Source organism: Meles meles, chromosome 9 (genome assembly GCF_922984935.1).
Source record: "Meles meles chromosome 9, mMelMel3.1 paternal haplotype, whole genome shotgun sequence".
In the NCBI taxonomy this organism is placed as follows: Eukaryota; Metazoa; Chordata; class Mammalia; order Carnivora; family Mustelidae; genus Meles; species Meles meles.
This window is the reverse complement of record NC_060074.1, coordinates 19,188,858-19,206,241: the sequence shown is the minus strand read 5'-3', so window position 1 is coordinate 19,206,241 and position 17,384 is coordinate 19,188,858. Positions and strand designations below refer to the sequence as shown.

General features: G+C 41.6%; 1 protein-coding gene across 3 annotated transcripts in view; it reads right to left on the bottom strand.

The window, feature by feature from the left end:
- Positions 1-458: 458 nt before the first annotated feature.
- Positions 459-17,384, bottom strand: part of CCNYL1 (cyclin Y like 1) — a 38,233-nt gene continuing 21,307 nt past the window's right edge. For 2 of the 3 annotated variants that reach the window (XM_046018238.1, XM_046018239.1), the window contains 6 exons: positions 15,937-15,972; positions 13,274-13,325; positions 11,269-11,388; positions 7,604-7,770; positions 3,761-3,923; positions 459-2,111 (listed from right to left, as the gene is read on the bottom strand). In XM_046018238.1, coding sequence (XP_045874194.1) covers positions 1,995-2,111; positions 3,761-3,923; positions 7,604-7,770; positions 11,269-11,388; positions 13,274-13,325; positions 15,937-15,972 — 655 coding nt within the window. In that variant the 3' untranslated portion in view covers positions 459-1,994. The remainder of the gene's footprint in view (positions 2,112-3,760; positions 3,924-7,603; positions 7,771-11,268; positions 11,389-13,273; positions 13,326-15,936; positions 15,973-17,384) is intronic. The other variant, XM_046018240.1, reaches the window with a different exon arrangement.

The following is a 17,384-nucleotide window of genomic DNA, read 5'->3' as shown; positions in this document are numbered from 1 at the left end:
TTAGCTTTTAATATAAACATGAGGAAGAAAAACCACATAAGTTGTAGCATTCTTTTCAAAATAAAACTGCAATCAATACTTGAATCTCCAAGCTCCGAACTCCATAAACAATGCTTTTTGAGGTGGTAGATTGTAATATTTTATATACTGTTATTTATCATCATTTGTATGTCTGTCCTTTAAAAATGACGGAACCTGCAGCACTCAATATAATAATGAAGACTTGCTATATGGAGAAAGTATTCCTGACCCAGAAATGCTATGTTTACAGGCAAAATTCCTAGGATTACATTTGAGAAGGTAGGAGAAAGATTTCACATAGTTAAGAACACTTTTTTTTTTTTTTTTTAACATTTCAAGTTTAAGTGACATCATTACCAATCTCCTAAAAGATTGGTTACTTAACTCCCTGCCCTTTAAAGCCTGAGGTGAGGGTTCCTCTTAAACAGCAGGACTCGAAATGAGACCCCCCTCCAGCCAGGTTACCAGGTAGGCTAGAGGAGCTGTTCCAGATCACCTACTTTCAGATGACTACTATTAGAGTCCAGTTCCTTTTGGTTTGTTACATGTGAATTATCACTGCTCTTCATACTCTTTACAAATGTAGGAAAAAGAAATTCTGGTGACCAAAGCAGGTAAGCAGCGCAAGCCCTGCAAAGAACGATTTTAAAAAGGGGAGGGCGCATCTATGAAGGTACAAGGCATCCCTCTAGTCTTAGTGCAGTTTTAAGCTTTGATACCTGTGGAAGGATGAATGCTACACAGTGATAAAACACCATTTGAAAGTTTAATTATTCCTTATAAACTTACCCAGTTTTGTAAATTTTAAATACTAGGCTTTTCATTTTAATTTTTTTGTTTTAGCCAATGTGTGCCATCTTCAAGAGGGGCTGAAACAAAAATACTATAATGAAAAACTGCTTTTCATTATAGTATTTTTGTTTCAGCCCCTCTTGAAGATGGCACACATTGGCTGAAACAAAAATACTATAATGAAAAGCTTCATATTTAAAATTTACAAAAGTAGGTAGGTTTACAAGAAACAACTAAACTTTTAAATGGTGTTTTATCAGTGTGTAGCATTTATCCTTCGGCTGTGCCCCAGAGGGCCCAGGCACACTAGGTTAAAAGCTTAAAGCTGCTCTAAGTTTTTCAGGACACCTTTTCACTACCTGCTTGTTACCACTGGACCACCATGTTGGTTGGCATTGTGAAAATATCTTTTAATACAGGTATTTAATAAAGAGGAAAATCATCAGAAAATGAGAAGCACCATTATTATAGTTCACAAGAAATGCAGCGTGGACCCAATAGAAGTAGATAATCATCGATAACATACTTTCTCTGTTTATGACCCTAAACATACTAATATGCTAATAAGTAGTGCTTGCAAAGAATTTGAGTGACCAGTGTTATCCAGCAGCGTTTTGGTTTACACTGATTGCCAATAATGACTAGCAGCTTCAGTGATAAAGGAGGAAGAACCCTTCAATACCTAACACAATGCTACAGTCTGTTCCTAAGTGGCTTTATGAGTTGTTAGGAGTCCCATGTTTTCACCGTTGGTAATACTGCATTGATGCTAAAGAAATATGCAGCAATATGGGGGGGAGGGGCAAGAAAAATAGGAAAAACATAAAAGTTATATAGTTAGTGTCTTTAAAGTTTAAAAATCTAAGCTGTTAAAAACCCTCACTTAGTTCACAGCTATCAGCCTACATAGTAAGCAGATGCCCGTGTGCGGGTTGGAGCTTTTGCTTTGGAGTGGTTTTTGTAACTCTGTTTACATTAAAAAGGACAAAAGAGTGTGTTGCATTAACAAGGTCCCATTCTTTCCTGTGACCATAATCCTTGCGGTCCATGAGTTTCTTGAATTCGAGGTCTTTCTTTTAGATGAAAATACTAACTTTGCTGGTTTTTGAGCAGGAGAGGTGGTATTTCTCCAGTCCCTGTAGATTGAGGGGTTCGTGATGTTACAACCCCTCCCTTCTCCCTTAAGAGAGGATGGCATTAGAGCGCTGAATACCAATGAAGTTATCAGCGCTGAAAGACCTTCTCATAGCAGCTCTACACAAGTCTTTGTATTTGTCTTCGCACAATCTGGAAATGGCCTGGGAAAGTCAAAGAGAACACAAGAACGAATTTTAAAAAAGCGTTCCAACCTTGGGCGAAAAAAAACCACCAAAAAGCCTCACTGAGAATTCACACAGCCATACTCCTTCAGAGTTCAGTTACTGATCCTTTGGATCGCAGAGGTCTACATTCCCAGATTCTGGGGTGCTACTTTCTGACAATTCACTAAGGTAATATCCTGAAAAGGCTGTAATTAGATCGCTGGGCAAGGAAGAATGTGCTGTTTACCAACTGGGTTCCAAAGATGTCGCAGGTGTTGTGTTAGGCCCCTAACGGCAGTACCACCTGTCCCCTGTCCGCCTGTTCGTCAACACAGTGAACATCAACCTGGGCAAAAACCAGTGTTTCGCAGCCATTCAGCTTCTAGTCTTCATTGGTTATTATGTCCTCTAAGCAGATTCTAGCAGGGCAGGCATGTCTGGACCTTATTGGAAGGTCACAGGTCTAACGACCGAAGCACCAAAAAGTGCTCTTTCACTTGCACATTAACCGTGGTAGAAAATACCTGACTGCGAACTACACCAAGATGCTGCAAGAAGTGTCCATTTTAAGTGTCTCGAAATTTCAGTTGTGAATACTTTTTTTAGCAAGAGAATTCTTTTTTTTTTTTTTTTAAAGATTTTATTTATTTATTTGACAGACAGAGATCACAAGTAGGCAGAGAGGCAGGCAGAGAGAAAGAGGAGGAAGCAGGCTCCCCGCGGAGCAGAGAGCCTGATGCGGGGCTTGATCCCAGGACCCTGGGATCATGACCTGAGCCAAAGGCAGAGGCTTTAACCCATTGAGCCACCCCATACTTTTGCTGTAAACTCACTATAAGTCATAAACCATTAATTCCTTTGTCTCATATCCTTTACCATTTTCATTAAAAACCCACAGGCTCTCTACGGCAGTAACTGAAACACAGATACAGTCTAAGTCTCAGGTGAGCCACAGATGCTTTGTCTAATGAACTCATGGGACTGAACTGTGGCATCTGTAAAAAACAGTGGCATGAATTTGCAAACTGAGTAAGAGACTGTGAAGGACAGTGAGTAGAGGGGCACCTGGGTGGCTCAGTCGATTAAGCATCTGCCTTTGGGCTCAGGTCATGATCAGGGTCCTGGGATGGAGCCCCCATGTCACACTTCCTGCTCAGTGGGAAGTCTGCTTCTCCCTCTCCTTCTGCCCCCCCCCATGTTTGCTCTGTGTCCGTCTCTCCCCCAAATAAATAAAGAAAACCTTAAAAAAAGAATGGCGAGTATGTACATATGATTGGGAATACAATTGTAAGAAATTATGTACATAGATATGATTAAGGATACAATTTTAAGAAATTCTATATATATATAATTGTATGATTATATGGAAGGATAAAATTAACATGTTAAATTTGAAAAAAAAGGTTAAATTTGACTGAAATATTCTGAATTATGGTCACAGATATCTACATATCTTTTAAAAATAATGTGAGATTCTTACATAAATCAGAAAAGACACAGGAAATATGCCACCAAAGGGTTAATAAACTCTTCGATGTGTTAATTTCAGTCTTTCCAATTTGATAATCACTGCTTAATGAGCTTTAGCCACAGATGCTGGTTTTAGCGGCCAACAGAAACCCCAACTAACGATTTCACAGCCTTACCTCTAGGTTTTGTGCTCTTTCTTTGCTAAGAGGAGCAAATAGAAAATTCAAGTTGTTGTCATCTGCTAAGGAGCGAAGGTCAAAGTAGTATTTGGCATAAACACTGGCGGGAACATTAATATTAAATTGAAGTAGCTCCAAAAAATGCCTTTCCATCTCATTCCTGGGGGGGGGAGACAACAAAACCAACACAAGACAATTTTAGTCAACCGGGCTATCTTCAAAAATATCCTCCTGAGCTACAGGGAGGGCTCTAAATTCTATTTTGGAGCAAACAGAAGCTCCCAGTGGATTAGTACACTAGCGTTCAAACAAGGTGCAGCTATTTGTGGTCTTTCTGCATCCCAGCACTTGGAGCCTGGGACAAGGGGGAAGAGGTTACGGCCCTCTTAGGCACTCCTGCTGCTGACTCAGGGGCTCATTCTTCAGAGTTCCATTAGTGCAGCTGTACGATTCATGCTCTATGCTCACTCACAAGGCCCCGCTATAGTGATCAGATGAAAGGAATGATGTACGCTGTTTATTAGCTCTGAAGAACTTGCAGACATTTTCACCGGGCCGGTAACAGGAAGGGGCTTATTGAAGTAGAGACGCGCCAACAAAAGGAGTGGGCACATCACCACGGCAACAAATGGATCCATCGAGAGTCACTGCTATTATCTCTGAGGGGGAAAAACTCTTGAAGCAACAAGGATTCATCTCAAATAAATAAATAACTAAGCTACATTGCTTGGAAAAAGGAATCCCCTCCCCCTGCCCCAGTGCACAGGGCTATGTCAAAGGGCATACATAAATGCACGTCTCTGTTCACCTTCATTTTACTACGGCAAGAAATTGTCACTCTGATAGGACAGGATGCACTTTTTTAAACTCTGGAAGGCAGAACGATCAAAGAGATGTCTTGGCTCGACTAAACTCACTATGATGTGACCTCTGGTCGGACACTGGACTCAAACAGGCTTTCTCTCATGTTGGGAATGCGACCCCAAGATGTGGTGCCACCCTCTTGCCAGAAAGGGCGAGCACGCCCGCAGGGAGCAAGTTCAACAGAACAGGAAAGCAATGCTGGGAGCAGTCCTAGGCTCCACATGACCATTCGGGCTCACTTGCTCAATGTTTAGTAAATAGAAAATTGACCACTTTCACAGTCATCCTTTGGAGAATTCCATAAACATGCTAAGTACCCGAGCAAACACGAGCAGCTTACTTTATAACATATTTGGTTTCTCGGCTTTAAAGTTTTAGTATTTTATCTGTTGGATAGGTCAACAAATGTTGATGTTCTCCTGTGTGGTAGGGAGAGCATTCAGAGTATGAGCAGAGTGAAGTTCTCATTTGTTGAATTTTAAACCCAATTGTACCTACTTCCAAATTTAATTTCCTGTTCATATGGCTGTAAGTCTATAGAAATGTAAATCAGATAATGTTTTGATAATCAGCTAATCAGGACTTAATTTACCACAGGAATAAATGCACTTCACTATCCCTTTTATATTTTCTCCGCTAATACATTTTAATTGTGTAGAAATACAGTACTTCATAGGATTAACATGTCTATTAATAAAGGTTTAATCACTGGAGAGAAGCATTATGCCTATAGAATACGCATCTTCTGGGTTTTTTGTTTTTTAAATAGCCAAATGGCTGAATAGCACACCATTTACAGGCACAGCAGATCTTCTGAATAGCAGCTGCTCAGTTTAACTTATTCTTTTGAAGGGGAATATATTCTAAAGCATAGATGTTGGAAAGTTTGAAGAAAAAGCAGATAGACACCAATTCTTCAATTTAGACTCAAAATGAGACTATTGCAAATCGAAGTCAACAGCAGGGGGACAAAGCAAATGTGTACTAAACACTTGGTTGTAATGCTTTCCAATTTCCAAAGACCATAAACAAAAACAGCCTATCATCATCAACATAGCGCCTGGTGCTTCTCTGTTTATACGCAGAAAGTACTGCTTGGAACTGGTCTTCCCGTAGCCAGACACTGCCATCGCTGCTCCTGGAAACTCATTCTTACGAGCTCACACACGTCCCAGCATGTTCCGAGGTTCTCGCTAGAATCAGAGCCCCAGCCAGCTTCGTTGAAGGTTTTGAGAAAATTTCAGGTGCCACCATGGTAGGGCTATAGTGTCTGATTACAAATTTTCCTTCCTTCAAGGCACCAGAGTTTGCAGACTGATGACAGTGGTGATCAAAGTCACTTTAGTTTCTGCAACTTCCAAAAGTACTTTTATTTATTTCAAATCCATTATTTGCCATTACACCATTTGCTACCGCAGCTGCAAGCAACATCTCCATGCCCACTCGGTTTCCACTATTATCAAACGCCACGCGGACAAGCACCAACAATCACTGGGCTCCCCCATCACAAGTGTCCTCACTTCAGTCGTAAACGTGCACTTCGGTAATTCTGAATGACAATCTTACCTAGAGTAGCGGGCAGAGGTAACAAAAACAAACTTGCCACTGCCTGCCATGATCTTAATCTTCCTACGCTCTTCTGCATAATCAAGACGCGTTCTTCCACATTTTCCCAAATGCCACCCACAAAGACATTTTCACTCTCAGATGGGCACTCTGAGAATCTACTGGAAATACCTCGCTGGCTCATCCTGCCTACCACCCTCAGGGCCCTTCCCGGAAGCCAGGGTGGCCAGATCAAAAGCCCTTGTTACGTCTGGTGTCTCACGCCACCAGCACGGAGCCCCCTCACGGTGGACGGAAGGCCCCACGAAGCGCCGCTGTGGTTGCTGAGTGCCTCGGGAGGCTCTCGAGTATGACAGGCACTGGTCATGTCCCAGTGCTCTTTTCGGGACCGCCTGAGCAACAGGAGCTTCCTAACTCCTCAGACCTATTTTTAAACAAGTGCAATACTCCTAGCATGGGAGGAAGCAGGAACACTGGGATCTGAACCCATACGCGTGGCTACTTTTGTACCACGGCTTCTGTAACAAGAGAACTTCAGATAAGAAGGAGAGAGTGACCAGCAAAAGCTGACTCAGACTGAAGGTATCACCTCTCAATGGTCTAGAGAACCTAAGACCTTAATAGTGGCCAAACGTTTATTTTAAAGGTCGGCCATAGGCCTCTTTAAAATCAACTCGAACTGTAGACAGCTTTAAGAAAGCCATGAAGATATTTGTAATACTGTGTTGAGTGTAAGCCAGTAAAATGTATGCTAAAACCCAGCAGAAATATATACTTCAGGGGCGCCTGGGTGGCTCAGTGGGTTAAGCCTCTGCCTTCGGCTTGGGTCGTGATCTCAGGGTCCTAGGATCGAATCCTGCATCGGGATCTTTGCTCAGCAAGGAGCCTGCCTCTCCCTCTCTCCGCCTGCCTCTCTGCCTGCTTGTGATCTCTATCAAATAAATAAATAAAATATTTAACAACAAAAAAGAAATATAGGGGCGCCTGGGTGGCTCAGTGGGTTAAGCTGCTGCCTTCAGCTCAGGTCATGATCTCAGGGTCCTGGGATCGAGTCCTGCATCGGGCTCTCTGCTCAGCAGAGTGCCTGCTTCCCTTCCTCTCTCTCTGCCTGCCTCTCTTGTGATTTCTCTCTGTCAAATAAATAAATAAAATCTTAAAAAAAAAAAAAGAAATATAGATATACATCAATTTACCAAGCAGATTATTAAAACAACACATTAAGACCTACCCATCAATGATGGGAAATAAGAATTGTTATCCCGTAGCCAGATGGGAAGTCTGTAATTTTATGCCTGTTTCAGTTCTTTGCACAATGTAACCTTTAAAAATATTTCTTAAAATGTACACTTTACCGGAGCAATGGAGGCACTGGAAATGGTTAGAAAGTTCACCAAAACCTTATAAACTCACATGTCCTCAACTGTAATGTCCTTGAGGATCTGGCAGTAGTCCACATTCCATACAGCCTGATCGTCCCAAACCTTGGAGGCAAGCAGAATGGCTCCCAAAACAATTCTTTTCCAGTTAGTGGGACAAATGTCGATCTCAGCATAAGTTAAAAGCCTTTCTAAGTAAACCTGCAAAAGTAGAGCACTGGTCTTTGATTTTAGTTCAGTTTAAAGTGCTGTGATAAGAACTGTTAGGAATGACAGATTTCATCTGTTTTTGACATGCCTTTTATTCCTACAAAGGTCTACAAAGACTTGGCCCCACCAGCCAAAGCCAGAGGCCAGGTCACAGTTGTAGGTCAGATACTTCTGTTGCCTACTCTGCCCATGTGAATTTCCAGCCTTTGTCACAGGAATGAATGGACATCTCAGCAAAGGGCATCTTGAAGGCAGACATTGGGTTATTAACCTTCCCATTCATAAAGGGAACTGATTCAATACAACTGATTGCAGATTCCAGTTGTTCAATAAACCCTTGAGTGCCTACCCTGTGCAAGGTACCACAGCTGGCTGGTCATTACATGGTCATTTTACATAATACTTGAATATGTAAAACCCTGGATAATACAGAGCACATTTTGCCTTCGCCTTTTCAAAGTAGTCCTTTTGTGGCACAAGCCTGAGGACAGAAACTGATGGGCAAGAGAGCCCCCCAGTGGCTGCTGTGTGGCACAGCAGGACGGCAAGTACAAACAGGTGTGCTGTCAAGTAGTTCCCCCCCCCATAGTTAAGTGTCTTTTAAAGGAACATACACTCAAACAAAGGACAGTCCTTCTCCTATCCCCTCATTTTCACAGCTCCATTATCATCATTTCACGATAATCCGTTTGTTACCTGCAGCTTAGTCAATTCTGTTGGTTTTAAAGTGCTAACAGAGCCCCAGGTTCTGTACCCCTGGGACTCCTCTAAACCCGCTGTGAGGGGACCCCCGGATCTCCGTTACAGTATCAGATGTCTGCTCCACCAGCCCTGGCCAGAGTTAACAGCCGAGTAAAGACTACAGAGGTAAGTGATAATTTGTTGTTACTTCAGAGAGTTCTCTGCAGAAGAGTATATATGCCATTTGACAAGAAATATCCAATTTTAGAGTGTGTTTGTTGTCTGAAGGCTGTCTGATTGCCAGCTCAGATCTGCCAATATTTTCCAAACTCAACTGTTTTTAAAAACAAATGGTTCTTGAACGTTTTATGTCCTTAGTGAAATTCTGCTCCCATTCCCCCAAACGCAGCTCTCTCAGGTGTCCTAAGAATGAACAAGTTGAACCTACAAGGTCCAACTCTACTTTATGGGAATAATTAGAGGCACTTACACAACACTGGCAATCTCTCAACCTCCTGTCCTACCCTCTTCACTGGGAAACTTGGAATTCGTCCCGCCTCACTGATACCACTAGCTCTCCTGTGTCTGTGGGAATGAGATTTTCTTTTTCTCACTTAAGTAAGTCTTGGATGATCCCATCCCACTTGTGCAAAACTGTTTACACAATTATCTCTTTTTGAAGAATTCTCTTCCCTCTCTGCCAGAGATTTCCCCCAGCACGAACGGATTTACACTGCCCACTGCCCCCATCCTCCCCCACCCACCCCCCAGCCCACTTCCTCTCACTCTGCTCACACAAAATGCCTCCTGCTGGCTTCTCACCCCCCATCAGCTTCCTCACCTGTGAGAGTCTGCCCTCTGCAGCTGTCACTCATGAGGTCCTCTGTGCCTTCAGCCCAATTTTGCACTCCCCAAGCCTCTCCTAGTAACCTAAAGGGCAATACTACTGGCCTCGTTGCTGGGGCCTCCATTTGACTTCTGTTCCAGCCCGCCAGCAGTTTTGTTGCTTCTCCCTTCACCGGTGAGTCGACTGATTTCTATTCGTCACTTCTCAGCTGTGTCACCGTCACTGCCTCCTTACCTCTCCGCCTCCACGCTGACTCCCGCTACAGTCCACTGTCCCCAAAGCAGCAAGGACAACCTCTTCAATGAACAGCACTTCATACTCCTGCTCAAGACCTACCAGAGCTTTCCATCAAACCATGGCAGTTTCCCTCCTTCCCGGTCTGCTAGCTACAAGGCCCCAGGAGATACAGCAGTGCCTTGCGGTGACCTCATCTCACATGTTGTTCCCCTCATTCTTCCTCTGACACTGGCCACCTCACTGTTCCTTAAATACACAAAACGTGCTCCCATCTCAAGAGTCTGGCATTTGGCCCCTCTGCCTGTAATGCCAGACAGAGTTCACTGTCTTCCTCAGGCGGGTCATGGTCCAGGTGCTACCTCTTTCAAGAGGCTCGTCCTGATCACGCTATCTACAATGGTGAGCCCCTCCGATCACTTTATCCCTTCACGCTGCTCTCTCTCCCTGGTATTTACCACTACCTGAAAAACTTAGGTAACACTCTTCTGAAAAAGCAAATGAAAAAACAACTTATTTCTTCCTCGCTAGACTACAAGCTAGATCAAGGCAAGAACTCTATTCCACCTGTTTTCTCCGTCCTCAACACTTCGTGACACAGACTTGGTATTCAGTGGGTATGCAATGGGCAACTGGTTGGCAGCATTTGCCCTTCTGACCCCTCTCCGTGAACCTCTCATATCTTGGCATCTCTCATTATTCCCTCCTGGGTCCTACCACTCTAGCCACTCTTCTGAGGATGTGTCCCTTAAATGCTAGTAGTCCTTACAGATCTAGCTTCTGTCTACTTTTCTCTACTTTTCTCTGCATCTGAGCAGCTACTACTCTTAATTCCCTATGCCTAGCTCGGATTCACGCTCAGTTTCATATATTCAGCTGATGGCTCTGAATGGTCTGTAGCACAAAGAAACGGCCCGAGTGCCCACTGAGGGGTCTCTGCTCAAAAACAGAAGCCTCCTCTCCTAAATTCTAACTGGACTAAAGGAATACAGCACTGACCTAAGTTTTCTTTCCCTCCAGACAGTTAACTTTCCCTCCAGATAGTTAACTTTCCCCTATAGGTCTGCTGTACGGAGGAGTGAAAATAACCCCAGCTGTCTCTCACTTAAATACAATTTATTTTTCAAATGATAAAATCTTACCACAGGAATTCTGTATGGATAACACAAAGGTCCTTAGAAGTACTTCCTGCACTATAATCCTGGGCAACTTCACAGGCAGGCTCAAAAGGACACCAGGGATGGAGAAACACCCATCACCCAAGGAACAGAGAATTTAGGGCAACAGTTCTCAATCAAGACACACATGAGAACTGTGTGGGGAATACCGAAATAATCTGCGACTCAACTTAGATCTACACCAAATGAGTCTCTGCCTGTGGACCAGACGGTTCTGTTACTGCCTGTGGTCCCCCAGCACACCACCTGTGTGTGCACATGTGTGCACCGAGTGTACAACTGTGTACTGAGAGGTATGGAAGGAGAAACCAGAAATCTCTCCTGCTGCCTTTAACAGCCATTCTGTTGTGATGAGAAAAGCAACAGCAATGTTTTGAAAAATAATGATATTAAGTTTGAATGTGTGTATTTGACTTTCAATAAGTTTCTCTTAATTAAACTTCTGATGATCATTTCAGGAACTTATTTTTATGTGAAAAGCAGGACCATACCCTGTGCCATAAGACTGAAATCGAAGAAAGAAGCTGTAAGAAAGAAGAACCATCTTACCAAAGTTACTATTGCACACTCAGCTGTTAGCTGTGCAGCACTGAAAAGAGTACGAACAAATCTGTAAATAAATTTGTGTTCAGGATCATGCTTAAAGTATTCCTCTGGAACCTTTTCTCTCTGAAAGAAGGAAAAAAATGCAGTTTAAGTATCCACAGAGGAAAAGTACTTGAATGCCCATAATACAGCAGTCTTCACATTTGGGCCCATGTTCCCAAAATGATTTTGATTGGGTGACATGTCTTTTAGTGGTTTAGATATAAACAATCTTAAAATACTATAGTATTTTATGATTATGGGATCTTAAAATACTATAGTGATTCAATACTCACCACCATTCGTTAAAGAAAAATACAGGCATGACCTCAGAAAACTTATATATATATTCCTTTCTATTTATATGTAAAACTATTTTTAGGCTCAAGAGTCTGGTTGATCACATGTTATAATTCTCTGCAATCAACTCTGAAAAAACAATTTTGGGCTGCCCGAGTGGCTCAGTCAGTTAAGCATCCAGCTCTTGGTTTCCGTCAAGTCATGATCTCAGGGTGGGGAGACTGAGCCCTTCATGGCATTCTACACTCAGCAGGGACTCTGCTGGAGATTCTCTCTCTCTCCCTCCCCCTGCTTGGCCTATCTGCACGTGTACACATGTGCACTCTCTCCTTCAGATAAATACATCTTTAAAAAAATAAAGAAAAACAGTTTGTTCCCTGTAACCATAAGACTCTTCAGTGTGACCTATGTAATAGTCACCAGCCACACGTGGTGAGAGCACCCGAGGGAGTGAACTGTCATTAATTAAGGAAGTGAAAATTGTTATTTTAGGGATGGGTGAGTAGCTCAGTTGGTTGGGCGTCTGCCTTTGACTCAGGTCATGACCCCAAGGTCCTGGGATTGAGTGCCACATCGAGCTACCTGCTCAGCGAGGAGCCTGCTTATCCCTCTGCCTACAGTTCCCCCTGCTGGTGTGCTTTCTCTGTCAAATAAATAAAATCTTAAAAAATAAAAAAAAGTTTTCTTTTTTTTAAAAGATTTTATTTATTTGACAGAGATCACAAGAAGGCAGAGAGGCAGGCGGGGGTGGGGGGGGGGGGAAGCAGACTCCTCACTGAGCAGACAGCCCAATGCAGGGCTTGATCCCAGAACCCTGAGATCATGACCTGAGCTGAAGGCAGAGGCTTACCCCACTGAGCCACTCAGGCTCCCTGTTATTTTAAAGAATTTAACATTTAGGGGCGCCTGGGTGGCTCAGTGGATTAAGCCGCTGCTTTCGGCTCAGGTCATGATCTCAGGGTCCTGGATCGAGCCCCGCATTGGGCTCTCTGCTCGGCGGGGAGCCTGCTTCCTCCTCTCTCTCTGCCTGCCTCTCTGCCTACTTGTGATCTCTCTCTCTGTCAAATAAATAAATAAAATCTTTAAAAAAAAAAAAAAGAATTTAACATTTAAATCATTTTCTAATTTTCTTCAGAGAGATCACAACATATTTGTTAGGCTTATTTGCAAATACGTATACAATTATCTTTTAAAAAGATACATTTTCTGTTATCAGGGTACATTTACACACTTTAGCCAATTCTACAAAGCTGCAGCTCAGTTCTTGCTCTCATATATCCCTAATACATCATTCCTTTGGTAAAATGATTAGACACAACAGGGGGTAGGGAAGAAGACTTAAGATGATTTTGACTTCGAGGGCGCCTGGGTGGCTCAGTGGGTTAAGCCTCTGCCTTCGGCTCATGTCATGATCTCAGGGTCCTGGGATCAAGCCCCGCATCAGGTTCTCCGCTCAGCAGGAAGCCTGCTCCCCGTCCCCTGCCTGCCTCTCTGCCTACTTGTGATCTATCAAATAAATAAATAAAAACTTTAAAAAAAAAAAAAGATGATTTTGACTTTAAGCTGGAGGGAGTAATTTTCTTCTGGTAATTAATTTCAAATCAAATCAGCATGAAATAAATGCAACTGCATGAGAGAAAAATACAACTTCAATAAAACTGACACTTACTGTGAGTGGATGTGATCTCTCATCAAAAATATCCAAGGATCTATTTGCATCTCTAAAAAATAAGAACATGCGTTTTAAAAATTAATTCAGGAATTAATATCTTTGTAAAGTACCTGCTGGGATTACAGAGGGGAGTGGAAGAAGCTTAACCTTCAACAAAAGCAAACAGTTTTACAAATTCTTTTGCATTCTGGCCTTCAGAGGGTTTCCTGACCTCTGTGAAATCTCTCCTACCATGACCAGCCAAGCCAGAGGTGCCTTTCAGAACACTGACTTTCCCTCACAGGCAATGCTAGTAAACCAAATGTATTTTCACTCCTCTAACCGCACACTGGAATACATAAGAACATTTTATAAACCAGTAGTGGTGGGCAAAGTCTTTAGAATTTAATAAATGTGAATATGAAATCCATGTTTTTTCCCTGTTCTCTCTGTATTATATATTATCATGTATTTCTTCTAGTCGCTCTTACATAGTTTAAGTTAAAAATGTAATTTTTCTTAAATTTTAAGAGAGACCCTCTTTTCATATAAAAGGTCGCCCCAGTAATACGCTTTTCCCATTTAGACAGTGGTTCTCCAGGTGTGCGGCTCCCCTTTTCAGAGGCTCATTTAGTCAAAACTGTTTTTATTAGGAATACTAAAGACCTTACTTGCTCATACACTTTTGACATTTTCAGTGACTGTAGACAAAAGGGAATAAAACTGCTTGTTTTGCACATAAACCAAGGTAGTGGTACCCTGCCACACCAGTCTTCCCTGCCGCTTGCAGTTGAAAAAAATTCTTTTCTACTTAAGAACATCCTTGATAAAGCAGTAAGATTTAACAGTGTTATTAAACCTTGATCCTTCTAATATTCTGAAAAATTCGAAAATATTTATGAAACACTTTTGCATGCTGCAAGACAGTTAAGAAAAGAACCTGTGACTTAGTTGTGAACTGAACAAGCCACTTTTTTCACAGAGCACTTTTTTTTTTTTTTTAAAGATTTTATTTATTTATTTGACATGGCAAGAGAGAGAACTTAAGCAGGAGGAGTGGGGGAGGGAGAAGCAGGCTTCCGCAGAGCAGGGAGCCCGATGTGGGGTTTGATCCCAGGACCTCGAGATCATGACCTGAGCTGAAGGCAGACGCTTAATGACCGAGTCACCCAGGTGCCCCATTTTAAGGTACAACTTAAAAATGAACAAAGTGAGAGGCGCCTGGCTGACTCTATCAGTAGAGCATGGGACTCTTGATCTCAGGGCTTTGAGTTCAAGCCCCATGTTGGGTACAAAGCTTACTTAAAATTAAATCTAAACATTTAAAAAAAAAAAATGAACAAAGTGGGGCAACTGAGTGTCTCAGTCAGTTAAGTCAAGTCATGATCTCAGGGTCCTGGGCTCGAGCCCTGCATTGGGCTCCCTGCTTGGCAGAGGAGCTCCGTCTCCCTCTCCTTGCCCCTGCTCCTGTGCTCCTGCTCTCTTTCTCTCGCAAATAAATAAATGAAATCTTAAAAAAAAAAAAAAAAAAAAAAAGAAAAGAAAATGAACAAAGTGAGCCTGAAACGTCAGAAAAATAATGTATTTGTTGCCAATGATAAAATTCAGGCTATCAAGCTTAAAAAAAAAAAATCAGGATTTTGGGAAAACTTATACCTGTTACTATGAGCTTCATCTACTGTAAGCTTGATAGCTTCTCAATACTTAAAGGCTTTCCTGGTAAGACAGGTGATGATACTAACAGAAGTGAGTTTTTGACACTGTATAAAGAAATCTGTACTAGAACTTTCTAGCTGACCAATGCGTAATATTCTAAAACTACATACAGGAAAAAGATCCATTCAGTGTGCAAGACAGATCAATGGGTATTAACAGAGTATAAGTTACTGATACGATTTAAAATTCCATTATATATATATATATTTCCATTATAATCTAAGAAACTGGCACTTGTGGACTTTTAGTAAAGCATCACAGCATATCCACAATATCTGAAGGTTCTAAAAATGCACCTTTTCCCAACTCTGTATCTGAACAAGGCTGGGTCTTCACACTGTTTCTTCAAAACGAACCACGGAAGACAGGATGTGAGAATGAGCTGTCTTCTATTAAGCCAGACAGTAAAGAGATTTGTAAAACTGTAAATCGATGACATACTTTTCACTCAACTTTTTTGTTGTGGAGAAGTTACTTTTTTTTTTTTTTTTTGAGAAGTTACTTTTTAATTAAAAAAAAATTATTTATGTTAACACTGGGGTTCCCAATCCAGGGTGACTTTGTTCCCCAGGGGACATCTGTCCATGTCTGGGGACACAACGTGGAGGGAGAGAGACGTGCTATCGGCATCTGGTGAGTAGAGGCCAGGCGGACTGCTAAACATCTTATCATGCACAGGACAACCCTCCACAACAAAGAATTATCTCGCTCAAAACTTCAACAGTGCCATAAAAACCCTGTTTTGACACACAGTGTATTTAATTTTTAAATTCTCAAATTTTATTTCTAATACAGTAAATATTAATATAACCCACAGGAACAAATACTCCTTGGGTCTTCAATAGTGTAATAAAAGCACTCTACAAGTTTATTCTAATAATATTTATACTCGTTACCTAACACTAAACCTGATATCTTGCAAATTAAGGAGCTGGAATAACAAGACAGGTTTTAAAAGAGCTCACCTGTTCTTTATGTGGTAATATATTGCTAAGGTCACACTGTGGAAGGAAAAAGAAAATTATAACAATTGATTTTATCACGTTAGGCATGAAGTTATGTTTTTAAAAGGGGTTGGGAGGGAGACAGGAGCCTTCCAGGGGTCCAGGGGCCCTGAAATCCTCTATTTCAGAACAGTTCATATGGGCACTTTCCCCCTTGTTTTAGTACTTTGGCTTTTGGCAAAAAGGAGGACCAACTGTTAGAAAAACTGTTTTGGTCCATAATTATAATATATAAATTATTACACATTTTCCCTGTCATTTGACCCTCTACCCACAGAATCTTTCCTCCTACTGTACAAGTTCTATCTGTTTGTACACATGCTTAAATTTAAGCCATAAGATAATTTTTGTATTAAAAAAAAGTCAGACCCTACATTTTGATTTAGTTTACTATCCACCAAACCCACCCACTTTTTATTGTTTCCCTAAAAGTAGATAATTAAAGTGTTCCATACCAAATAAAATAATTTAAAATCATAATTAGAAAATTTAATAGCAAATACAAGTACTGACAAAATCAACGATAGGTCTAGTTACCCCGAAATAAGCAGTGCTAACAACGCAGCATAGTTCTATACAATATTTAATGACAGGTATTTCCCAAATTACATATTAATGAACAGACAGATATAAGTCCTCAGACACTCTAAGTTACTATATTCCTAAGTTATTCACAGATGTTTTGTACAGGCAACAAAGGGGTTCTCTTAGTTAAGTTATATACTTCCCTTTGCCCTCAAAATGTCTAAACTGAAGCTCAAAACAATTGAGGGAAGGCAAATCTGAATTTTAGAATTAGGTCTATAGAATACGAGCACTTGTAAAAAGCCCTAAAATGCTATTAGGATCAAAGATGGATACTTCTACAGTGCTTCAAACAGTTTCATCTTCAATTTGATTTTAAAATCACAGAATTCAAAGTTCTATGCTGAAAAGGACCATGAAGCCTTAGCATTTAATTAAACAACCCATCTTACACACAAGGAACCAAGGCTTAAAACTGACTTGCTCAAGGTCCCACAGATGGTCAGAAGCGGTTCTCATTCTCCCACACTAACCAGGCAGTGGTTCTCTCCAAGCTTGGCTGCACACTGGATTGCCTGAGGAGCTTTTAAAAACTGCTTTAAAAACTGCTTGGCTTCCACCTCCAGATGGTCTAATTTCACTGACACTGGGTATGACGTGGGCATCAGATTGGCTTTTAAAGTTCCCCAGGTGGCTGCAACACGCAACAAAATCTGGGAATGAATGAATCCTTCGGGATGCTTTCATTCATACAATTATGCCTCGTATCCTTCCTCAGCCTATCAAAAGGCTTGTGAGAGTGTGGTAGGGGAGGGGGAAATGCATGTATTTTGAAACAGATTTTTGAAAAAAAGTTGCACAAGTGATTCTAATAGGGCTCCCCC